This window comes from Physella acuta, unplaced genomic scaffold (genome assembly GCF_028476545.2).
Source record: "Physella acuta isolate Inbredline_101_S28 unplaced genomic scaffold, ASM2847654v3 ptg000872l, whole genome shotgun sequence".
Classification (NCBI taxonomy): Eukaryota; Metazoa; Mollusca; class Gastropoda; family Physidae; genus Physella; species Physella acuta.
This window is the reverse complement of record NW_026732389.1, coordinates 165465-190277: the sequence shown is the minus strand read 5'-3', so window position 1 is coordinate 190277 and position 24813 is coordinate 165465. Positions and strand designations below refer to the sequence as shown.

Here is a 24813-nt window from a genome sequence, read left to right as displayed (position 1 = left end):
TAAAAATCATAACTATATCCCCAGTTACCATCCCCTGTTGTTTTATATAAGAATATTCGAGAAAGTTTAGGGGAGATCACTACCGGTTTATTTTTTTACTTTCTCGTATATACGTAGTATAGAGAAAGTATTGTAATCGTGCAAAAAAAAAATCGAGATTTTTACAAATCTCGACGTTTTACACCTCACTGATACGGAAAAACATAATTTTGCAATCTTGTCCGTATGTCTGTGTGTCTGTGTGTGTGTGTGTCTGTGTGTCTGTGTGTGTGTGTGTAAACACGATAACTTGAGTACCGTTACAGCTAGGTTGATGAAATTTCATATATAAGTATTTTATCAAAATCGTAGATCCGTATCAACTTTTGAGCGATTTCCGATAACCGGAAGTGGTACTTTTTCTACTTAGATTTTTTTCAAAAGCCTATAATTTGAGTACTATTTCAGATAGATAAATGAAATTTCACATGTAAGTAAAAGATCTAATTCTCTACCTTCTGTTAAATTTTGAGTAATTTCCGTTGACGGAAAGTACTAATTTACGCTATTTCCGATTTCTCAAAAACGCATCTAAATTTATAAAGTACTAATAATATTGCGCACCATTATGAACATCTTTATTCGGCGTTCGCTTGGTGTGCAATACTTTTTTCTATGAGATTCTATTTTATTTTAAAAAGTTTATGTATTTAAAATGGATTAAAAATCAAAACTATATCCCGAGTTCCCATCCCTTGTTGTTTTATATAAGAATATTCGAGAAAGTTTAGGGGAGATCACTCCCGGTTTATTAAAAATGTATAGTTTATATAAGACTGCGTTCAGTCTAGGAGGTCAGTTTTCGGTCACTTTGAACCCGATTATTGCGATGGTTTTATTGTTCCCGTTCAAATGAGTGTGAACATCAAACTTTGTCAAGGACAATTTGATACTTTCCTGCCGTTTCCCGATCTAAGAGGTGTGAGAAACAAACAAACAAACAAACGATATAGATCTACCTAAATTTACCAATCACTACACCGTGTTGGCAGCGTTTTTTTTAACTTTTAACAAATCCGATTCCTTGATGTAGCTTGTTAATTGAACTGATGTTATTGAGCGATCAACTATATTATGAAAAAACGATAAGGGTTGTGGTGGCACCTCCAGTTCAATCGGGCTAGAGAAAATAGACATGCGTGACGAAGTCGCTCGTTTTTCGTGAAAACATAGAGGCGAGAAGTTCTTTGAATTTGCTGCTTTAATTAATAAGATATACACAAATTGTGGAATTATGTTTTTTACTTTCTCGTATATACGAAGTATAGAGAAAGTATTGTAATCGTGCACAAAAATCACTTGAAATTTTAACAATTTTCACCGTATTACACCTCAGTCCTTCATCACATCCGAAGTATAGTGGACTTATTTTAATCGGGCAAAAATTATCAATCCAGATTTATCAAAATTAAGAGGTTTTATGCGTAATCCAGTCTGAAAAACTGGGCTTTGCAATTCTGTCCGTATGTCTGTGTGTCTGTCTGTCTTTCCGTGTGTAAACACGATAACTTGAGTACCGTTACAGCTAGGTTGATGAAATTTCATATATAAGTATTTTATCAAAATCGTAGATCCGTATCAACTTTTGAGCGATTTCCGATAACCGGAAGTGGTACTTTTTCTACTTTGAATTTTTCAAAAGACTATAACTTGAGTACTATTTCAGATAGATAAATGAAATTTCACGTGTAAGTAAATGATCTAATTCTCTACCTTCTGTTAAATTTTGAGTAATTTCCATTGACCGAAAGTAGTAATTTACGCTACTTCCGATTTCTCAAAAAACAAATGTAAATTTTTAAAGTACTAATAATATTGCGCACTATCATGCACTTTTTTATTTGGCGTTAACTTGGTGTGCAATTCTTTTGTGTACGAGATTTTATTCTATTTTTAAAACTTTAAGTATTTAAAATGGATTAAAAATCATGTCTATAGCCCAGTTCCCATCCCCTGTTGTTTTATATAAGAATATTCGAGAAAGTTTAGGGGAGATCACTCCCGGTTTATTTTTTTAGAAATCAGAAATAGCATAAAATACTACTTGAGAAATCAATCTACATTTGACCAAAATAATGCATAAGATCTTGTACCTTTATATAAAATTTCGACCACATAACTAAAAGGTACTCAAGTTGTGGTATGTTAGAAACAGGAAATAGAGCAAAGTGCCACTTCTGGATATCGAAGGTCACTCCAAAAAAATAATAAGATCCTAGGCTTAAAATTCCGTTTACCTCAATGAACCTGTACTCAAATTATAGTGTTTAAACGGAAAAGGAGAAAGATGACACTTCCGGTTACCGCAATTAATCCCAAAGTTGACAATAGCATGCACATACAATTTATACGTATATGGGAAATTTCGTGTAACTTACTTAAATTATACTTAAGTTATTGGCTTTTGAGAAACCAGAACTACCACTTTCGGCTACCGTTAGTCGCTCAAAAGTTGATAGTAAACTAAAAATTGATATAATTTCGTCAACATAACTAAAATGATACTTAAGTTACCGTGTTCACAGACATGCACAGAGACACACAGACACATACATACACAGGTATACAGATATAATTGCAGAACTACGTTTTTTCGACTCAGAAAGGTGTAAATCGTGAATATTAAATTCGTCAAAATATCGATTTCGATTTTTCGCACTCTTACAATATTTTCATCCATACTGCGTGTACTAGAAAGCAAAAGGTGCATCAAGTGGTTTTATCAAGTTTCTGTTCGACACACCTTGTTATTAATGTAAAGTGTTCGTTTATTAAATGGTATTTCGTGGGCGTTTGAATTTGATAGCTGTAATTTTTTTTTAAATTATTACATCTTTAAAAGCATATATTAAATGTTTATCGTAACCAGTGGCGTAGCCAGGAATTGGTCAAGGGAGAGGTTCAAATATGTATCCATATGTATAAAATAATATATATATATATATATTTATATAAATAAATAAATAAATAAATAAATAAATAAATATATATATATATATATATATATATAAATAAATAAATATATATATATATATATATATATATATATATATATATATATATATATATATATATATATATATATATATATATATATATATATGTGTGTGTGTGTGTGTGTATAGGGGTGTAAGCCCATGGGAGGGGTTTTTACCCCCCCCCCCTACCCCCCCCCCTCCTTGCTTACGCCACTGATCGTAACAATCTTTTATACTGGCAATTAAACAAATGAAAATTAATTTCCTTAAATGTGTGCTGATGCGCCACTATTTTATCTATACAGAAAAGCGCAAAAAATAAAAATTAAAACATAATGTATAAGATTTACTTACGTGTTATGTATAACAATCCGATTAAAAGAACAAATTTCGGAAAGTAAAACATTGTCGTTGGTGATAAATACAACACAGTAATTGAATATAAAATAACTCTGATTAGAAAAACAAACTATAAAGTAAAGTTGGTTTAAAGTTTCAGTTGCTTATCTCTGCAGACTGGAGCGAACTTCTCAATAAAAATGTGTTGGGTATGTGTTGTTTCAGATAACTACTAAGGGACTTAACTGCACGTACCAGAAAATCGTTGTTTAAATAGTCTGTCACCAAGTTTTATTACGTTCGTGATAAAGCAATATGGCCACGCCTTGTACATTTATGGGTCAACACAAAATCAAACAAAAATAAAAATTGTGTTGCTTTTTACATAGAGAAAATATACGTAGGCCTACATGTTTAACTTATTTTTTATTATGATTTTTAAATAGGCTCTCTGCTTAAAACTGTAAAAAAAAAATTAAATTAAAAAATAACATAAATAGATATGGTTTAGGTAAGAAAGAGTGGCGTTGAATGCCAGTCGGAGTTTCTTCCAGGCATCTCTTCGAGGGGGGGGGGGGGGGGGGGGCGGGGGCTAAGCCCCCCCCTCTCCCCTCCCCCGTTGAAAGTCTACCGCCCCCCCCCCCCCCCCGCGAACGAAATGAAATTTATATAGAAAATATATAATTTTAACAGTGACAACAGCTTTCACAAACGACCTAGTCATCTACAAAAGTGCATGCAAAAAATTAGCCTTATATACCCAAAAGTCTTTATTGAAACTACCCTGTTTTTCACATAAATTACAAAGATTATATAGGGAGATACGACTGGTCAGTTTTGACCACTTTCCAGATTTTTCCCAGATGTGACGAGTTTATTCTGACACCCCTAGGCGTTTTTCTACCACCTCACAAAATATCAAGGGGGTCTTTCGGCAAAAGTATTTTTCGATATAAAGCTCATATAAGAAGAATTTCACTCGCAGTCATGTTTTAGCCCTCGTCAAGTGCTTTGAGTGAAACCGACAGTTTTTCCATAATGCAAAGCCATTTACAGAGGTGCTTGCAAAAAATTAGCCAGATGTAGGTCTACAGACGGTAAGTGCCCTAAAATCTTTGTGAAAGTTTCCTCCTTTTTTCAAATAAAATACAAAGATTATATCGAGAAATACAACAGGTCAGTTTTGACCACTTTACGAAGTTTTCTCTAAATGGCGAGTTTTTTCTGACACCCTCATGCGTTCTTCTACGACCTCACAAAATATCAATAAATATCAATAAATATATAAAATATAAAATACTGTATTTTATATACTGTATTTTATCTATATTTATAAACATTTGGATATTTAATTAAGAATCCTTAGATTATGGCCGGGTGGTATGTTGTTGACACGTTTTATAAGAAAGTATTTAACAATTCTATGACAAGATAAAAAATGATCTCATCCTTATTCTTTTCGACCCCTTCTGGCCTGTTGAACGATCGACCAGGCTGTGAGGAATACAGTTCGAATGGCTTAACAGAGAACTTCCCCCATCCTTATATTTATAGGTGCTAAAAATAAGCTCCAAATGGGTCATAAATAATGTGGAGATAAGAATTAAGAAACGGTATAGTTAATTTCAGCTTTGGCTACACAATATAAGCCTGCTCCAGTTGACTTTGCTACATAACATGCACGCGGTTATAATAATAAACAATGTATTTATGTTTGCACAAAACCCTGTTTTCTTTTAACTCAAGCTCGTCTACTTTTACAAGCTTTTATTTATCTTGCTTCCTCGTGCATTTGTGTGTCGTGCATTTGTGTGTCGTGCTTTTGTGTGCCTTGCTTTTGTTTGTCGTGCATCGTCATGGGCTGAAACCAGTGGCGTAGCTACCGTAAAGCTAGCGTAAGCACGGCATAGGGGACTGAGTTATTTAGGGGCCCTTTTCCCTCTTAACAAATTTAAACTTTTACGTTGCAATTTCATTATTTGTTTTATATGTGAGCGGGTGAATGGATTATTTATTTTGTATTATTTTATTGTGTGCGAATCTGTGCGTGAATGGTCAACTGGACAGCGGCTACGGGGTTTCCCCTTCCGCCCGAAGCGGTCAATATAAAAATTGACCCGAGGCGAAATGTAGATCGGGTCAGTTTCTGTGTGGGCATCATGTGCTTGCAGGTATTTGTTTTTTTAATTTTACTTTTATATGAGTGATTTGTATGAATGCAACTGCCGATGTTTCTCGTTTTCTTTCATTTTCGTCTAAAACGAGATAGTGAGCATCGGCTTGTCTGGTATACACGTGGTGTGTTCTTTTTGAAAGATTTGAAATGTAATTTGGTATTCTAAACCCTTGGCGTGTGTTTTAGACCACGTGGTTTAGATCGTTATGTTTAGGAGATTTCCTAAACTGGTGCGAAAGCGTGTGTGCATTTACTTGATTGTTTTTTTTTTATATGATGTGTTGTTATTGTGGGTTCCCCACGATGACTAGGATTGACTTAGTCAATAGTCGGTTGTTTTAGACAGTAATAAGTATATTTTAGTTGCCTCGAGTTTTAGGTTGTTTAAAATAATGTGTGTGCTGTTTCATGCAATGTCATGTTGAGTCACTTGCTTGGTGTCTGCCTTTATTGGGGCCCTAGCGGAGTGTGTTAACTTAAATGTTATCAATATAGATGTTGTTTATGTAGACCAATGGCTTCGGGCTGCTCCTTGTGTAGGAAAGATTGGTTCTAAAATGAATTTGTTTTACACGTTATTTTTAAGTTGCTAGTTCTTGGTTAGACAGTGGTTAGGTCTGATTTTGAGAATTGCTTTTAGAATTGTAATAGTAGGGATTAGTTTTACTCGAGGCTTTATATATCTTTAGTAGAAGTTAGTAGTATTTAAACATGTATATATTGGTGTATATATTTTTCTATGCATTTTTCTTATGTTTTCTATTTCTTTTTCTCTCCCCCCCCCCCCCCCCCCCATTCCATTGAGGTTGCTTGAGCAACTTGGCTGGGTGTTTTGTTTTGTCGTGTTTTGTCCCGCTGTGTTTCGTTTAGTCGTGTGATGTCCCGTTGAGTTTTGTTTAGTCGTGTTTTTTGTATATTGTTTTGTTTAGTGTCTGTAGTTTATTTTATCTATTATTTTTCTCTATTTGTTATTGGTTCCAGTTAATAAATTTACTACATTATTAAAGTTTTTTTGTGTTTATTCTAGATTAAGGTTAGGTTATTAACCAGTCTGGGTTTAGACGGACTTGCACTGACCAGACAGTAGTTAAATAAGCCTAGAAGGGTAGATTTTAGAGATACCCCCCCCCCCCTAGCAGGGCTTACATATATAAATAGTTTTAAAAAGAAAATGAAAATCCAGTTTCTTTTCTATTATAGAAATAATTAAAAGTCCCAAAAAGGCCCCTAGTCATTCCTTACTTTACAAGTAGTGGGATTCAGTGTGTGTGTGTGGGGGGGGGGGGGGGGTCGAACAGGGCCCATCCGTAATAATATCACTTCAGGCGTTGCCGCATGGTCGTGCAAGCCATTGAGAGAATTAGCCTATAAATAAAGTTGAACTGACTCTTTTGTGAGTTCGGCATCCAGCATCCGTAAATTTACGTGCATTGCTACAAACCTCAACTAACTGGGAAATTCCCTACCACACAACAGAGACCTGAATCTCTCTCCCAACTGTCTGCCCTCCACGAAATTCTATCTTGCTAAACATCCATGCTATTAATTGAGCCATTTAAAAAAAATTACCATAGATAGTGTTTTCACAACCAGCTGCGTCGAACATTTGTCAATGTTTTTCTTTACCTTAATGACATTTGATTTGTTGATCTAATTAATCTTTAATCAATATGGCGCTACTAAGACTATACGTTTTTGGTATTCATCCAATCGCCAAGAAACTTTGGGAAGTCGTTGAGAATACTCCAAAGGAAGTATTTTTTCCCGGACATTTGTTTTCTGAAAAGGTGCCTGAAAGAAACTCCGACTTGTGGGAAGGTTTCTGCCATTACAGTTTTATATCATTTCAGTAATGCGGTGCAGTTTGCCATCCATAGTTCCCCAGCGTCTATTTTTGCACCTGGGGTCCGTTGAATATGTGTCCGGCACCCGTTGGTGGTGTAACCCTGTGCGTCCCGCCCCCCCCCCCCCCCCCAAGAGCACTACGGCGCCTATTGTAATGAGAGCCATACACTAGGCATACGTTGAAATACTAAAATTGATCACTTAATCGAATGAAGGGGTGTCCTCCATCGCATCAGCAGTAGTAACGAATGGGTGCCCCGAGTTTACCAGCGGCTACCTGTGTTCACGAGATCCGTAGATTGGGCATCCTGCAAGGTACTATTTGATTCAATGGTCAAACTGCAACAGGGGCAGCTTTTGACGCCCTCGGCGTACGGATGACAATTTTGACACAAATTACACGAGTATTATACATTAGGGACACGGTGGGCCTCTACCTTCGATGAATAAAACGAATCAAAGGTTGCATCTGGTTACCTACGGTAGTGTAACCAGTCACTCCCGCGACGTCCCTGACACCCAGGCGGTCATACAGCACACGAAGTAAAAGTTTGTTATCGGTCATTGTTAATATAAGATGTAAAAGTTATATTACTATTGATTAGATAATACTATTGAGTTTAATTAAAGAGCTTGTAGAGAGTCAACCGTATTAAAAACTGTAAGAAAATCACGGCGCCCCACGTTTTTTATTTTTTGTCATAATGCGCACGCAGTTTGCGATCGCTTATAGTAGAGTGATCGCTTGCATTATTGTGATGTATAGCATTTATTTTCTACTTTTTAGTTCAATCAGAAAACGTGGGTTTTTAAAAACTTTTTTAAGGATAATTATTTTCTACTTTTTAGTCTTTGTCTGTTTGTTTGCATTCAAACCTTGCTATCGATTTTATTTATCGCATTCACTTGTTTTTGGGGGGGTAAACGAAGACAACTCGTAAAAAACACGTGCCTTTTCCAATCGACGTTTCTTCTGTGTTGCCGTTTCTTTCACCATTTTGCCCTCGCGTGCAAACCATTCGACCATCAACATTCTACTTCCTGATCAGTCAGATTTGCATAGGTTTGTACACAAACACCCCGTGACCACTACTCAGCCAATCGCGTGCTCGCCAGAAGAGGGAAAGTACCGAACCTTGTTTTATCAAATTACAATTACTAGCTTATGTCCCTTTTTTGTACAAATCAATAAGGGTCTAAAATGATCTATAAATTTTTTCCATGGATCAATTTAGTAATAATAATAATTGAATATTGTATTGTCATCGGAAACAAAGCTTCCCTGAAAATTTCAGCGCGCTAGCTAACTGGAAAGTGCCTGAAATTTCGATCGCAAGATTTGATTGGAAAAACAAACAAACAAATAAATAAACAGACGCAAAAGCAAGAAAACGTGGGAAAAAACCCAACGCTAAACTAAATGGTGGGATATTGCTTTATTTAAAATAGTTTTACATTTCTGGTGTAATGATTCCCCATCCAATACGACAATCTGTGATGCTTCAAACATTTTATTATTTAATTTGTGTAAAAACTCCTAGATCTATCGTGTCAATATTTTATTCAAAAGCATAACTTCTCTTATAGTTATCCTCTATTCACAAACACAGTACAAGCGACACATCACAAACTATGTGGATTAAATTCATATAACATAATGGCTCTATCAATCCTAACTTGAACCCCCTTACAGGCTTTTATCATGTTTTAAATGTTATGTAGTTTTTCTAACAAATAGCCAACAGACTTAAGAATCTGTAGCCTATATCAAGTAGCCTTAAAATATGTATCGATATTGAAAGTGTGTAATAGAAAGGCTTATATTATAGAGATTTATATTAACATTTGATATTTTTTGTAGGGCTAATTAATCTTTTGATTTCCTGTCATTTAAAAAAATAGCCTTAGTAATACACTATTCGTTTTTACTGAATTCAGAAAGCAAATAAACAAACGCTTGTTAACTTTTCTTTTTTTCTCCCGAAAAAAAATGAATGTCTATGTCAAGTTGTTTTTTTTTTAAATGCAGTAATAAAAGATATAGCAAGTGGGTTCTGAAATCTCTATTTAGTTAACTAACAATTTTAATAGTCACACAGGTTTTTTTTGTTCAATAAATGGCAAAAAAAAAATTTAAGTTAAAATTCTTTTTAAAGCTTTTAAGTTTTTACAAAATAAAATAAAAACATGAATCAGGGCCATAAAAGTATCAGAATATTTCTAGTTAACCGTAAACATTATATAAAGGAAAGAAACAGCATTTTAAAAAATCAGTGAGGTAGATAAAAACAATTTTGGATTCATAAGAAACAGTGAGGATAATAATTTAAAAATCTAAATTACGAAGTTTGATCTGGCCACTTTGACAGAGTTGTCAGCTTGCATTGGTTACGTGTCCTGGTGAAATCCCTGATAAAAATTCAAATTCTAATTAGTCTTAATTAACTCATAACGTAATTCTTATTTGAAAAAATCTAATTCTAATTAGTCTTAATTAACTCATAACGTAATTCTTATTTTTTAAAAATCTAATTGTAATTAATCTTAATTAACTCATAACGTAATTCTTATTTAAAAAAATCTAATTCTAATTGACTCAAATCGATAATATCCTCAACAAATTTGTTGCTAATATTCTAGACTTATCATCGGAGTATTAAGCATAGTTGTTCAAGAAGTATGATCAGTATAAATGAGTGCTTTTATTACACGAATATCCAATTTTAGTAGCAACTATAGCTTCAAATTTATATGGCTTATATTATCAAGTCACTTACCAAATTAATCTTTGGTCTCTGGAGTTTAAATTCCTGTTTAATTGAATTAAAAAAAAAACATCAATTAGCAGATAGACAAAACTTGAATGATGTTAAATAAGATTCTCTAAACTGTTGGAGTACGAAGGGCGTTAACTCTGCGTAGGTGGTGAACTAGTTTTGGTTTTCACACTACACCTTTCTTTATAGGTCGTAAAATAAAACTACCCATAAACTCTACTTCATATGCCATATTCAACTACTCTGTTTTGCCAAGGATGAAACTAAGTTCAAATTGCATTTTTTTTTTAAAATTTGCTTGAAATATATGAACTTGTTGAATTACTCCCCTTATTTGAACTTTCTATCGTTGAGTATAGATGCTATTGTGTTATTTTTTATGAAAACTTTTAAAATAAAATGTTCTGCTAAAAGTATGAGGAAACGGCATTGAAATGTGTCAATCTTTTGTAAAAAAAATTATAAATACTATCTTCATATTTCTCGAACAATTTCTGATGATAGTGAAAAGATCCGTATTTATTTACTCAAAGAGTAGCACGTCAATAGACAATATAGTCCAAGTTTACATTTGAAAATATTGTTCGTCCTGTTTTAATTGTAGCCACCTTAAAGCTCATTAGCTATAGCAAACTGCATCGTTAAACTAAACAGACACCAAAAACATAATCTTACCTGGCCGTCTGGTTCCAAAGTTTTGAACATAAAATCCCAGGAGAAATTTCCTTCATTCATGCCTGAAAGCGACAGATTTTTTTTTATTGTCCAATGAAAATCACAAACCAGGGGGGTAGCGACATAAGCCAGTACCTGGGATGGACTATCAATTTTTACCCCGCCCCCCCCCCCCCATTTATATACAGTTATTATGGTGACGTAAAGCGTCCCTCAATTCTCCCCCCCCCCCCATTTCGGATATGTTAGGGGCGATTTTTAATAGACACTGTCTTTTAAAAGATTTTATTTCGTATCGCAGTTGATATAGAAAACAGCCCACTAAGCCAAGTCGCAGTTTATTTTCTGAGCTTTGACAGTTTATAATTTTAAAATACAGCACAGAATGAATTTTTTTTCGAGTCCTTTCGGTCCCCCCCCCCCCCCCCTCCAGTTTCGGCGACCGGGGCGATCGCCCCACCCGACCACCCCAATCAACGCCTGTATCACTAGCATGTGAAACTTATATGACAATTATAGAGCGTGCGATATGAAAATGTAAGATCTACCATATTCATACAACCTTATGGAACACAACAATAAATAATCTATATATATAATTCTCTTCATGGAGACCATAGAAAACACCACGCAGCTTAGCCACCACCCTCATCCCTACCTGTCAAGTGAGCTGTGATTCGCCCCGAATGCTTACAATCGTAGAGCCGGGTTAGTGACGGCTATTAGGGGCAGATAATTTAGTATAAAGCGATTTGAAACGAAGTGGAGGTAACAATTTCTGATTGATCTTTTCTTTGTCTGTAAACGGCTGCTTTCACTGGGCGGGAGGGGGGAGGGCGGCAGGGGTAGTGTTGAATTCACAAATTATGAATTGCTGATAAGCAGAAAATAAAACAACTAGATGGCGGCGTATACTCCGTCGCGGGTCAGCTCGTATTTAGAAAATAGTAATTAATATTCACATTATTCAGTCCAGGTATATATACGAGACTTTTGATTTAGTTTGAGCTACGAATTTAACAAATTAGGCTTATTTACGAACTTATAATTTATTTAGGAAACTAAAGCCGTATTTACGAAACTAACGGTGGAAACTAAATCCTTGTTGTGAGTGCACTGACCTTCTTTGCGTGGCTTGGCGTCCAGGTAATCATAGAAATGTGAGGGCTCCGTTTTGTTGTCTGGTTTAGGTGTGACGTAAGCATCGTTCATACCTCGAGGCATGTTCCATTTTCTCCAGTCACCCTGGGGGGCGATGTGATCGGCGAACACAGATTTACTGCAGATGAGATATTTCAATACATTTTTTTACTTTCTCGTATATACGAAGTATAGAGAAAGTCTTGTAATCGTGCAAAAAAAAAATCGAGATTTTTACAAATCTCGACGTTTTACACCTCACTGATACGGAAAAACATAATTTTGCAATCTTGTCTGTATGTCTGTGTGTCTGTCTGTGTGTAAATACGATAACTTGAGTACCGTTACAGCTAGGTTGATGAAATTTCATATATAAGTATTTTATCAAAATCGTAGATCCTGATCAACTTTTGAGCGATTTCCGATAACCGGAAGTAGTACTTTTTCTACTTTGAATTTTTCAAAAGCCTATAATTTGAGTACTATTTCAGATAGATATATGAATAAATATTTCTTATTAGTTTGTTTAGGTGTTGGAAAAAAAAATATTTTAGCATGGATTGATGAAGTGCAATGAGGCAAGTAAAACACTAATATTTTAAATACTGCCTTTTATTTATTTTATACATTGAATCTATACTGTTTACTAATTATGATCTGTAATCAATAACAATTTAGAAGCCGCTCCTAAATGTCCTCTATGTTTACTTCTATCTTTCGGTTTGCGGACAAGCTGGTGGTATTATAGTCGTTCACTAAATTGAATCAGGCGCGTCCGCCGGCGCCGGGCAGTGAGAGATTTGGCGCCCCGGGCCTTCTCGTGAGCGCTTTGGCGCTTACGTTTGATTTAGTGAGTATTATACATTATGGATAAGATGGGGTATTATAGTCGTTTACTAAGTTGTATCAAGCGATTCCGTCGGCGCCCCTGCAGGGTGGAATTTGGCGCCACGGCCTATACTGTGAGTAATATGCGTTAATGTTTTCATTTCGATTTGTGATTATGTTCTGCGTTATTGTTTGCGTTTAGGTTTGCATTTGCTTTTGTGTTTGCTTTTGCGTTTATGTTTATGTTTATTTTTTTGTTTGTGTTTTGGTTTTGGTTGGTTGTGGTAAGTGTTAAGTTTTAAGTTAGAGTTTGGGTTTATGGTTATGTGTTCTTTTATCAAACGTCGATGCCGGGTATATGCTGCTTAATAAACACGCAAGTCATGGTCCATTACACATAGTTTTTCACAGAGGCCAGTGCAGGGCCTGGCTGAGTCGGCTAGTTAAAAATAAATAATAGCGGCATTTCACATAATTTTATCGACAGTTAATCCATCGGCTCAGTGTACTTTTACATCACACATATAAGTCTAACTTACTCGTTACCGTACAAATAGATGTCTAACTTACTCGTCGTTACTGTATAAATAGATGTGTAGCTTACTCGTGGTTACTGTATAAATATATGTGTAACTTACTCGTGGTTATTGTACAAATAGATGTCTAACTTACTCGTCGTTACTGTACTCCGAGTACTTGTCTAGGAACCCTTTGTTCCTTCTCTTGACACGCATGTACACACAGACGGCTATGATGGCAGTCAGCAGGAAAAACACAGGGATACCCACAGCAAGGCCGATAATCAGGTTTGTGTTGTCTGTGTGGGAGGAACGAAACAAAGCAGACCTAATAATTTTATTCCGTGAAAGTAACACATTCTTAGAGAATACAAAAACACGGTCTGGTTAGAATGGGTTTGATTAGAGTTACAAATAAAATTTCTAACACTATCAGAACACAAAGGGTCGTAAAAAAAAACACAAAAACCTACTAGTTTTTGGTTACTTTCCCTGATAATATTAAAACACTTAAGTAACAAAAACAATATAATTACCTTATTAATAAAATAAATGTATAAACCTGAATAATGTTCCATTAATTCAGTGACATTATACACTTATCCTCAAACTACCTCACACCCACACGTTGATTGTTTTGATTATCCTAATTATCCTAAAAAAATGAATAAAATAACTTACCAGTATTGTATCTGAAATAGAACGTAAAAAAAGTATTTGAAATTGTGGTTATATTGTAGCAATAATAATAACTATGAGGGAGGCGGTAGTGTTTTCAACATGAATGGAAGATGGTTTGCCTCAGTTGGCGCAAGGGGAGCACTGTAATGGTTCATCGCTCCTTATGGGGGGGGGGGGAGGGGGGCACTGCCTCCCATACGAAATATTTCATGCCCCGGATATTTCAAGCCTCCCCCCCCCCTCCCGGAGAAATATACCTGAAAGAAACTCTGGGGATTAGGTGTCTTAAAAGATTTTTAATCGGGGACCCGTTTGTTGTGGGCTGGTAGTAGGCTCGATTGTGCCATCAGTCGACTATTTTATATAAATGTATAGAAAATGTTCGGGGGATTAATCTCTACACCAATGGTAATAGGGCTGGTAAGAGGGTCACCAACCAGTTCTATGGCTCATGCAGTTTTTATTGAGCCGTAGAACTGGTTGGTGACCTACTTACCAGCCCTATTGGGATCGTTCATATATTTAAATGTCCGTGGTTTTAGCATATGGCAAATTGTTTTAGTTCGACTTACCTGCACCCAGTGTGAGTGCTATTCACGAAGTAGCAGACTTTACCATCTAGACACGGCTCAATGGCCTCTCTGATGTCACAGAGAGTGCTGGTAGCGTTCACTAAATGGCAGAGAGAGAATTTAACGAGGATAAGACACACGAAGGAAATAAGAACACTAATGTATATCTACTAAAATGAGAGCATTAAATCTTCAAAGAGGGAATACAATAACTAAAATAGTCTTTCTTCATTTACTTACAATAGGTTTCATTAAATGAAATACTTCTGATGGTTATATTGTAGCCTAGATACTGAAAATCACGTTGTTGTAGAATTCTGTATAAAGTTTCTGTCATATTGTGTAAATATGTTTTGTTATCGTTGAAGTTGAATCCGGTAAAAACCTCTAGAGAATTTCCATTTTTGGAACTGTAAGTGATTAGACGACTAGCAGAAGTGGTAATGCTGTAAATACAAATATTTAATTAGTGCAAAAATATGTTTATTTTTCTTACTAAAATTTTAATATGCATATTCTGTGAATGACATGTATTAAAATAATTAAATAATTGGCATTATTATACATCAGAGAGAGAGAAAGAGAGAGAGACTGTGCAGCTTCAAAATGGACCACATCGAAAGGACAAGCGACAAATGGACCCCGTTATATAGGCTCCCGACAAATAAGCTCCCGTCATTTAGGCACTACACATATAGGCTCCCCATCATTTCGACTCCCGACAAATAGACTCCCAACAAAAGGGCCCATATCAATACTGTTCCCGTAGAAACTAACTCAGTGTGACCCCTTCAACAATACTCTTCATAGTTAGCTTAGGCAACACCTTTACATAATACAACCTATGCAGCTCTTGTTCGACAGGCCTTATTTGTTTATATTTTATCTAGTATAAGAAAAGGTATGTTTTAAATGTAAGGGTCATCTATTTATGACTTCCATCAATTACGTCGCTTGTGGGCTGCTCCAACTCAGAGTATCGACAGAGAGAGGTCCACGCTGCACATTATATTCAGAATGCTTGTAGGTTACAAAAACAAAACATCGTTTATTCTGTAAATATTATAAAGCTGGACGCCGCGGTTAGTAGCCATTAAATTAAGCTTAGTTCAACTTTTCAATTCATGTTTCAACAAGCTAGGATATTTAAACTTTACCTTATGTTTAGCACTGTGATGTCCTTTACAATCGATGTGTAATTTTCGATTACAGCTAACAACTGAATGGGGAAAAAATAATCACAAAATTAATATAAAATTAATACTTAAAATTAAATATATAAACGAAATATTTTAAAACTTCTATGAGTGGACAGACGATTGGGCGGATGATTGTATAGACAAATGTATAAGGGGATTATAATATAAAGGCTTTTGGGGGGGAGGGGTTATGAAAAACATGAAAAGGCTCATTTTAAGCCGCAATACTGAATTGTAGACAGAATAAAAATAAATGGCTACAAGGCTTTACATTTGATTTTTTTCAACCATATTATGTAGCGGTTAACTAAATACCCTTAAAAAACAGTGAAAAACAGTATAAACCGCTCGCCGATTTTTTTCCAAGGGGGGGGGGGGGGTGTGGGGAGCGCTTTTTCGTTAAAGTATAACAAGTGGATTTTAATAGCTAAATATTTTAACACTTGGGAAAAAACCGCTTATATTATCGTATAATTATGATTTCTCTAGACAAGAAGCGATTGTTATTTGTAGTTAAAAGTTACTTTTCTCTCAGTCTCAAGTTCAACTTGAAAGATCAGACACTTGTACTTGATTGCAATTCATCTTGCCTGGAGCCATTGTATTAAAGATAAATAAATATCACGGTAATCTTATGTAGCTGTCTAACCAGTAAAATAATATAGGCAGAAGAGGGTGGATTGGAAGGCGATACTGTTTGGTCGAAATTCGAAGAAATGAAACCTATAACCAAGCTTTCTATATTTTAAATTATCTAATAACTGTTTATTATAAAATTAGTAAACTGTACCGAAGAATTATTCTCAGGCTTAGTTTACTGTTTCATTTTTACGGCCGCTTTGATGGTAAAATCTAAATTAAAAAAAAACACACAATTTTTAAAAATCGATTTCAACAAAAATTATTGAACCCAAATCATCAAAACTCGACAAAATTACTTCCAACATTACAATTAAGAAAGAAGAAGTTCGCATTTGTTGTTCGCTGTGCGAAAATGCAGAGAAAATCTGCGAAATCCAAGTATTTAATATGTGATGTCTGATGTCCATTGGATTATGGTTATTTTGGTTATATATATATATATATATATATATATATATATATATATATATATATATATATATATATATATATATATATATATATATATATATGGGTATTATTTATAATGTTTTTTTCCGCTCGCCCTCCCTGCTCGTTGCAAGGTAGGGTAAGTCCCAAATAGTATTGAAATATGCTTTAATGTAGTTTATGATTTAGCATGTTTAAAACGCATAAAATGTATCTCCTACCAAATGTTTCGTTTTGTTTTTGCCGTCCAAAGTTGCGTTTATATCTTGTTGGTCTCCAGTCGGTGTCACCAACATTACAAATGTTAAAGTTTCATCAAATCTCCTGCAAGAAAGTATAGCAAATTAATAACATACTTTATTAGAATATATTACTTATAATTACTTATAAGTCCCTTAACTAGAATTGATAATACATGACCACGATACCTGAAATAGCACATTTTTAACGGTATATAAAATAAAGGCTTCTCTATTCTTCACAAGTATAAAAAAAATAAAAAGGATAAATTATTTATTAATGCCCACTAAATATTTTTGCTTTTCTGAGAACATATTCGGTCTCTCTCGAAGCTAAAGGAGCCATGTACACACACACACACACACACACACACACACATATATATATATAATGGTATATGCATCAATTTTATAATTCCATTTATAAAATAAGTCCCGACAAACAGAAAATTCAGCTTCCAACATTACTTTTTAAAATTTAAGTGTGTCATCAAACTTTTTGACGACCCTCCCGTTCATCACATACCGTCACCAAAGTCACCCCTCCCCCACCCCATTACCCCTAGAAATGTGACGTCGTTTACTGACGGCCCCAAAGAAACAGCCTGGCAGAAATCTTGACCTTACTTGCAAGATCCCTTTGTTTCCTCCTCCACGCAAACTTCCTCGGCACTGCAGGGAAACAAAATGGCGACCTTCTCACAGGCTCCCATAGAGGTATTGTCTGTTGTTGTATTTTTATAAGTCAAATAAATGTTTTTGTAAAGGAAAAATGGCTTAAAACTACGCCACATCTTAATTACAAACATCGGGCCTTACACTTTCATCGTCAAATAACTTGTGGAATCAAGTATTCTTAAAAAATGTTAAAATAGTTTGATGCAGGCCTACATGATTTTATTTTTGACATGTTATGAATAATTACGATTTCTTAAACTTGCAAATACACATTCCTTCCAAATTAGCACTAATTTATCGAAAATAGTATAATCTGTTAAATTATATTCATTTACAGTAATATCGAACAAAAAAATACACCAAACATTTCATAACTAATGATAATAAAAAATCTTCAACTGTCAAGTGATAGTGCTACGAGTTATTTGACTTACATTCTCTCCCGTTGACTGTGATGTTGGTTATTGTAACTGGCTGGCCGTTCAATTCCAAAGGTTTGCTAGATAAGTCTGTAATCGCTTTATCCACATCGAGAGCGGAGTCGCTTGAAGCTGTCTTAACGATTGTAAAAGATGCAATCACACTGCCTTTTCTGAGGACGATAACATGATATACTCGTGAAAAAAGAAAACTAAACGTGTGGTGTGCAGCTTTAAGTTCATATTTTACAGCACTTGAATAGTCGGAGAGACTGAACGTGTTCGAAGACAAGATTAAAATTTATACTCAATATCCTAGGGGTCGTCCATAACGTCACACTCATAGGGGGAGGGGGGGTCCGTAATTTTGTGACAGTGTGTGATGAGGGGGAGGGGGGTTCAGATGGTGTGACGTCACACTTTTGTATTATATAAAAGCAATGTTAGAAAACGAGTTTTAGCCGTAATTTCACGTTTTAGAAAACTGTTTGAATAAATTGTAATGGGAATTTGATTAAAATACTCTATGTTGACAGAGTTCAAACAAGATTTTGGAAAAATATCGATGTTTTAAGAAAAATTCAATTGCAATTTTGAGGGGGGGGGGTTGTAGGCTGAAGAGTGACATCATTTTAGGGAGGGGGTCTGGCTTTTTGTGACGAGGTGTGACGGGAGGGAGGGGGAGAGGTAAAAATCGTCCAAAAAAGCGTGACGTCATTTATGGATGACCCCTTAGCACAAAACAATTTTTTTCCGAATAGGGATTCTACATAACACACGAAGAAAGTGGTTTATTGAACTTTATCATATTGTTGTAGTTGGAGAAAGTTTGGTAAGGAGCAATCTTTTATGCAATTTTTTAATTATTTAAACAAATGCCTATAACTTCAACCGATGATGATGCAACCAGTTATGGTTGCCATAATATTTTTTTTTTAAATTCCATCCTTTTTTTCATTACCTGATAGTATATTGTTTTGTCTGGGGGGAGGGGTTAGTGTTCTTTAAAAATATTATTAAAATGTATACGGGGTTGGTTACAATGTTGTATTTTTCTGTGCACGAACCCTGTGGTGTGTTGTTCGTATTTGATACAGTTTAATTTTTATTTTTTGAAGCACCTAACATGAAATCTAACTGACTCCACTTACCGTATACTTGTAAGATTGACGCGAATAAAACCTGGGATATTTTTAAATTCTCTGGTCAGCTGTGGAAGAGACAGACTAGTTTTAAAATGCTTCGGTCAAATATCTATAGTGATTGCTGAGTGGTTTGTCTTAGTATCAATAATAATTTACTTCAGTTTAATTCAAAAATTATTAAAAGTAAAATAAAAAATAAGTTGACTATGATGCTCACTGTGTTAAAAAAAAAAAAGCTATAACTGGTAGAAAATAAACCGGGAGTGATCTCCCCAAAACTTTCTCGAATATTTTTATATAAAATAATAGGGGATGGGAACTCGGGCTATAGTCATGATTTTTAATCCATTTTAAATACTTAAAGTTTTAAAAATAGAATAAAATCTCGTAGACAAAAGAATTGCACACCGATTGAACGCCAAATAAAAAAGTGCATAATAGTGCGCAATATTATTAGTACTTTAAAAATTTACATTAGCTTTTTGAGAAATCGGAAGTAGCGTAAATACTACTTCCGGTCAACGGAAATTACTCAAAATTTAACAGAAGGAAGGGAATTAGATCTTTTACTTACGTGTGTAATTTCATTTATCTATCTGAAATAGTACTCAAGTTATAGGCTTTTGAAAAATTCAAAGTAGGAAAAGTACCACTTCCGGTTATCGGAAATCGCTCAAAAGTTGAAACGGATCTACGATTTTGATAAAATACTTATATATGAAATTTCATCAACCTAGCTGTAACGGTACTCAAGTAATCGTGTTTACACACGGACAGACAGACAGACAGACAGACAAACAGACAGACACACAGACATACGGACAAGATTGCAAAATTATGTTTTTCCGTATCAGTGAGGTGTAAAACGATTGCACGATTACAATACTTTCTCTATACTTCGTATATACGAGAAAGTAAAAATCAAAAGAAAATAAAACGTTTTACCCTTTAATGTAGATATTTCTCTATTAAATGTATAAGTTAATCTAATTTTTTATTTGGCTGCTACGTTATTATTCATTAAATTATCATTTACCCACCAATTGTTCTGTTGCGTTGAACAGTTCTATGTATTCTGGGTCAGTTGTATTTTTCAGGCTAGAATTTGTGACATAATTAAACGAGACCTCTAGGTCGACACTTTGAGCTAAATGGGAGAAAAATCGTAATTGTCTCTTGAAAAAAAAAAGTTTTGTGAGACTTACAAACTGTATAACATAAATTACAAGAGTTTTAAGCAATTGATAAAGTATATAAAAAACAAAATCTCATAATATAAAATGAAAGATTGCTACACCTTTTTCGTGCTACTAAAATCAATTATTTATTATATGAATTATGAATTTTCTGAATTTAAAAAAAATCAAATATTTTAAGTTTAAACACACCACGGTTTTCTAAGCAAGTGAAAATTTAATTTCTTCAGTTCAAAAAAGTTCTATAACTAAGTACAAACAAATAAAAGCAAACAAAACATTTTTTTAGTTTGAGTATCATCTGAGCTTTATAAATTGATGTAAGTTGTACACCATTTACTTGGACAATATTTAACGATTAAAACCGTTTACTTACGAGGAGCTGAAGTTGTTGATGTCGTTGTTGATGTCGTTGTTGATGTCGTTGGAGGAGATGGCGTGGTGGAGATAGATTGTGACGGTGTGTAGATTGAGCTGGATGGAGTAGGTGCAACATCTGTCGTAGATGGTGTGAGAGCTTGTGTAGTAGTTTGTGGGGCTGCATCTGTAGTAGATGGTGCACTAGATACGGGTGGTGCGTCTGTTGTAGATGGTGCAATAGATACTGGTGGTACGTCTGTTGTAGATGGTGCTATAGATACTGGTGGTGCATCTGTTGTAGATGGTGCTATAGATACTGGTGGTGCGTCTGTTGTAGATGGTGAAATAGATTCTTGTGCTGATTCTGTTGCGGATGGTGAAATAGATTCTTGTGCTGTATCTGTTGCGGATGGTGAAATAGATTCTTGTGCTGTATCTGTTGCGAATGGTGAAATAGATTCTTGTGCTGATTCTGTTGCGGATGGTAAAATAGATTCTTGTGCTGATTCTGTTGCGGATGGTGAAATAGATTCTTGTGCTGTATCTGTTGCGGATGGTGAAATAGATTCTTGTGCTGATTCTGTTGCGGATGGTGAAATAGATTCTTGTGCTGTATCTGTTGCGGATGGTGAAATAGATTCTTGTGCTGTATCTGTTGCGAATGGTGAAATAGATTCTTGTGCTGATTCTGTTGCGGATAGTGAAATAGATTCTTGTGCTGTATCTGTTGCGGATGGTGAAATAGATTCTTGTGCTATATCTGTTGCGGATGGTGAAATAGATTCTTGTGCTGATTCTGTTGCGGATGGTGAAATAGATTCTTGTGCTGATTCTGTTGCGGATGGTGAAATAGATTCTTGTGCTGTATCTGTTGCGGATGGTGAAATAGATTCTTGTGCTGTATCTGTTGCGGATGGTGAAATAGATTCTTGTGCTGTATCTGTTGCGGATGGTGAAATAGATTCTTGTGCTGATTCTGTTGCGGATGGTGAAATAGATTCTTGTGCTGTATCTGTTGCGGATGGTGAAATAGATTCTTGTGTTGAATCTGTTGCGGATGGTGAAATAGATTCTTGTGCTGTATCTGTTGCGGATGGTGAAATAGATTCTTGTGCTGTATCTGTTGCGGATGGTGAAATAGATTCTTGTGCTGTATCTGTTGCGGATGGTGAAATAGATTCTTGTGCTGTATCTGTTGCGGATGGTGAAATAGATTCTTGTGCTGTATCTGTTGCGGATGGTGAAATAGATTCTTGTGCTGTATCTGTTGCGGATGGTGAAATAGATTCTTGTGCTGAATCTGTTGCGGATGGTGAAATAGATTCTTGTGCTGTATCTGTTGCGGATGGTGAAATAGATTCTTGTGCTGATTCTGTTGCGGATGGTGAAATAGATTCTTGTGCTGTATCTGTTGCGGATGGTGAAATAGATTCTTGTGCTGTATCTGTTGCGGATGGTGAAATAGATTCTTGTGCTGATTCTGTTGCGGATGGTGAAATAGACTCTTGTGCTGATTCTGTTGCGGATGGTGAAATAGATTCTTGTGCTGTATCTGTTGCGGATGGTGAAATAGATTCTTGTGCTGTATCTGTTGCGGATGGTGAAATAGATTCTTGTGCTGAATCTGTTGCGGATGGTGAAATAGATTCTTGTGCTGAATCTGTTGCGGATGGTGAAATAGATTCTTGTGCTGTATCTGTTGCGGATGGTGAAATAGATTCTTGTGCTGAATCTGTTGCGGATGGTGAAATAGATTCTTGTGCTGTATCTGTTGCGGATGGTGAAATAGATTCTTGTGCTGATTCTGTTGCGGATGGTGAAATAGATTCTTGTGCTGAATCTGTCGCGGATGGTGAAATAGATTCTTGTGCTGTATCTGTTGCGGATGGTGAAATAGATTCTTGTGCTGATTCTGTTGCGGATGGTGAAATAGATTCTTGTGCTGAATCTGTTGCGGATGGTACAATAGATTCTTGTGCTGTATCTGTTGCGGATGGTGAAATAGATTCTTGTGCTGAATCTGTTGCGGATGGTGAAATAGATTCTTGTGCTGAAACTGTTGATGTTACAACCTCAGAGCTAAAAGAACCCACCATCTCCGTTGATTGGTCTATATAGCTAGAAGACTCAGAATAGTCCACAGTTGTTGCAGATATATCTAAAGCATTCGTCGACGAAGGGAAAATGGCAGAAATATCATCAGTAGAAGATTGTGAGGATACGAAATCTGATTGCACGTCAAAGCTGGATTGTTCTGGGGAGGAATCTTCTGATGCTGAGAGAGTTGCTGCCCAGCTGGGGAGCGTCGAGGTAACGTCATCAAGTTCTGTTGTCGTCATATCGTTCGAGGTTTCACTTGCTGAAAAGGTACTGCTGATTTCTTCAGGTGAGTAGAGAGAACTGTCATCACTCGCTGTCTGGCTTCTCGTGGCTGCATTCGATAAAACAAAATGTGTGTAATTATTGTTTTACATGGTTACACTCAGTATAGGTTTGTTAGTTAGAGATCTTTCAATCTACCGTACAAATAATAATTATCTACTAATTAGACTTAATTATATATCAAGACAACTAATTAGAACTCTTGATAAATCAAAAACTAGATTTATTATCTACCAGTTTGTTCCTATCAGGCTTGACGAGTAGCCTCCCCAGCGCAAAAATATGGTTTTATATATATATATATATATATATATATATATATATATATATATATATATATATATATATATATATATATATATATTTGTGTGTGTGTGTTTTGAGCTAAATTAGTCCACAAAAAGTCTCAGCCAAATAATCACACAAACTCAAAGTGTCGAAACAAAATAACACAAGTCTGAAGTTACATGTTTGTGTGTGATTTGTGACTTTACAAATGTTGTGAATGTCGATGTGTTGGGTGAAGTCTACTCCTCAACAATGGAATAATCTAATTCATCTCTTACTATGTGTGTATCTGTGTGTCTGTCTGTCTGTGTATCTGTATGGGTGTGTCAGCATGAGCTTTGATTTGTGTGATTTGTTTTTTGATGGGCATCAGAGTTTCTTCCAGTCTTCAGGGTGGGGGGGGGGGGTCGTCCTTCCCCTCCCCCCCCCCCCCCCCCCCCAAGAAAGTCTACAGCCCAACTCCCCCCGAACGAAATGGAATTATATAGAAAATATATACTTATACCACTGTCCCGTCGTCTTCCCCCCCCCCCCCCCCGTCTGGAAAATGTATTCCGTCCCTCCGAAAATATCAAGAGACCCCCCCCCCCCACCCCCTCCCAGGAGAAAAAAGTCTGAAAGTACCACTGATGGGCATTGAGATAACTAGTATCATATTTTTAAAATCCAGTTAATTTTAAAAGTTTGAAAGAATGAAATTAGCAGCTGGTATTATGTGTAGTTACCACTCAATGTTAGTGTTACACAACACAGATTGAAGATCATGTTGCAATAACAGCACATTTTTGGCCAAACAAAAACAACGGAGTGTTACGCAATAGTAACTAGTCGGTTACAGTTATACTTGTAAACAAATGCTATATTTACTTTCTACATTTAACGGCTTACAAACATTTTAATGAAAAACGTTGAATATTATAAAAATATGTTTATTTTTAGATAAAGTTTATATAATTACACATTAAATTAAATATTTGTTTGAACTCACGTGGTACGAATAATAATCCGAAGATCAAAAATAAAACAATTGTAGAAAAATCAGCCATTGTTAATTGTCTTTGTCCTATTCTTTGTTTAACAAAATTAGTTTTAAAATAGTCTTTTTATATCCCCCAAGAAATTACACACTTGTACACTTCCTTTTCTGTTTGTGAAAATATCCTATTAAGTTTCGAATTCGATACGCCGAGAAAAAAAAAGCAACATTTGAAATACAGAAGCCAAGCAGACGTTAATATATGCGGGGCGTAGAGGGGCAAGGGGAGTTA

The 24813-nt window shown here is 35.4% G+C and overlaps 3 protein-coding genes across 3 annotated transcripts in view; all 3 read right to left on the bottom strand.

Moving 5' to 3' along the window:
- The window catches only part of LOC131952399 (putative per-hexamer repeat protein 5), a 33710-nt gene extending 25768 nt beyond the window's left edge, over positions 1-7942 (bottom strand). The window contains exon 1 of the mRNA XM_059315028.1: positions 7855-7942. Within this exon, the coding sequence (XP_059171011.1) occupies positions 7855-7942 (88 nt within the window). The remainder of the gene's footprint in view (positions 1-7854) is intronic.
- An 856-nt stretch (positions 7943-8798) lies between these two features.
- On the bottom strand, positions 8799-14993 carry LOC131952404 (uncharacterized). The gene is made up of 8 exons (XM_059315033.1): positions 14809-14993; positions 14569-14668; positions 13997-14007; positions 13470-13614; positions 11951-12108; positions 10830-10891; positions 10155-10187; positions 8799-9786 (listed from the first exon to the last, which is right to left on the bottom strand). Exons 1-8 carry the CDS (start codon positions 14903-14905, stop codon positions 9766-9768), a joined length of 627 nt encoding a protein of 208 aa, XP_059171016.1. The 5' UTR covers positions 14906-14993; the 3' UTR covers positions 8799-9765.
- A 728-nt stretch (positions 14994-15721) lies between these two features.
- Positions 15722-24813, bottom strand: LOC131952398 (streptococcal hemagglutinin-like). Its single transcript, XM_059315026.1, has 8 exons — positions 24534-24813; positions 20892-23306; positions 20360-20466; positions 19326-19384; positions 18190-18347; positions 17705-17801; positions 17060-17162; positions 15722-15787 (listed from the first exon to the last, which is right to left on the bottom strand). Exons 1-8 carry the CDS (start codon positions 24589-24591, stop codon positions 15722-15724), a joined length of 3063 nt encoding a protein of 1020 aa, XP_059171009.1. The 5' UTR covers positions 24592-24813.

Bases quoted from the DNA above. Each gene is read 5' to 3' on its own strand.
- LOC131952404 (XM_059315033.1), bottom strand. From the start codon at position 14,905: ATGACAGAAACTTTATACAGAATTCTACAACAACGTGATTTTCAGTAT. The intron at 14,669-14,808 runs GTAAGTAAATGA...TCTGCCATTTAG, and splicing joins TTCATTTAATGAAACCTATT to TGAACGCTACCAGCACTCTC. The intron at 10,892-11,950 runs GTCAGTGCACTC...TGTCGCTTTCAG, and splicing joins CGCCAAGCCACGCAAAGAAG to GCATGAATGAAGGAAATTTC.
- LOC131952398 (XM_059315026.1), bottom strand. From the start codon at position 24,591: ATGGCTGATTTTTCTACAATTGTTTTATTTTTGATCTTCGGATTATTA. The intron at 19,385-20,359 runs GTGGGTAAATGA...TCTCTTCCACAG, and splicing joins TCAACGCAACAGAACAATTG to CTGACCAGAGAATTTAAAAA. The intron at 18,348-19,325 runs GTAAGTGGAGTC...TATCGTCCTCAG, and splicing joins GTCAATCTTACAAGTATACG to AAAAGGCAGTGTGATTGCAT.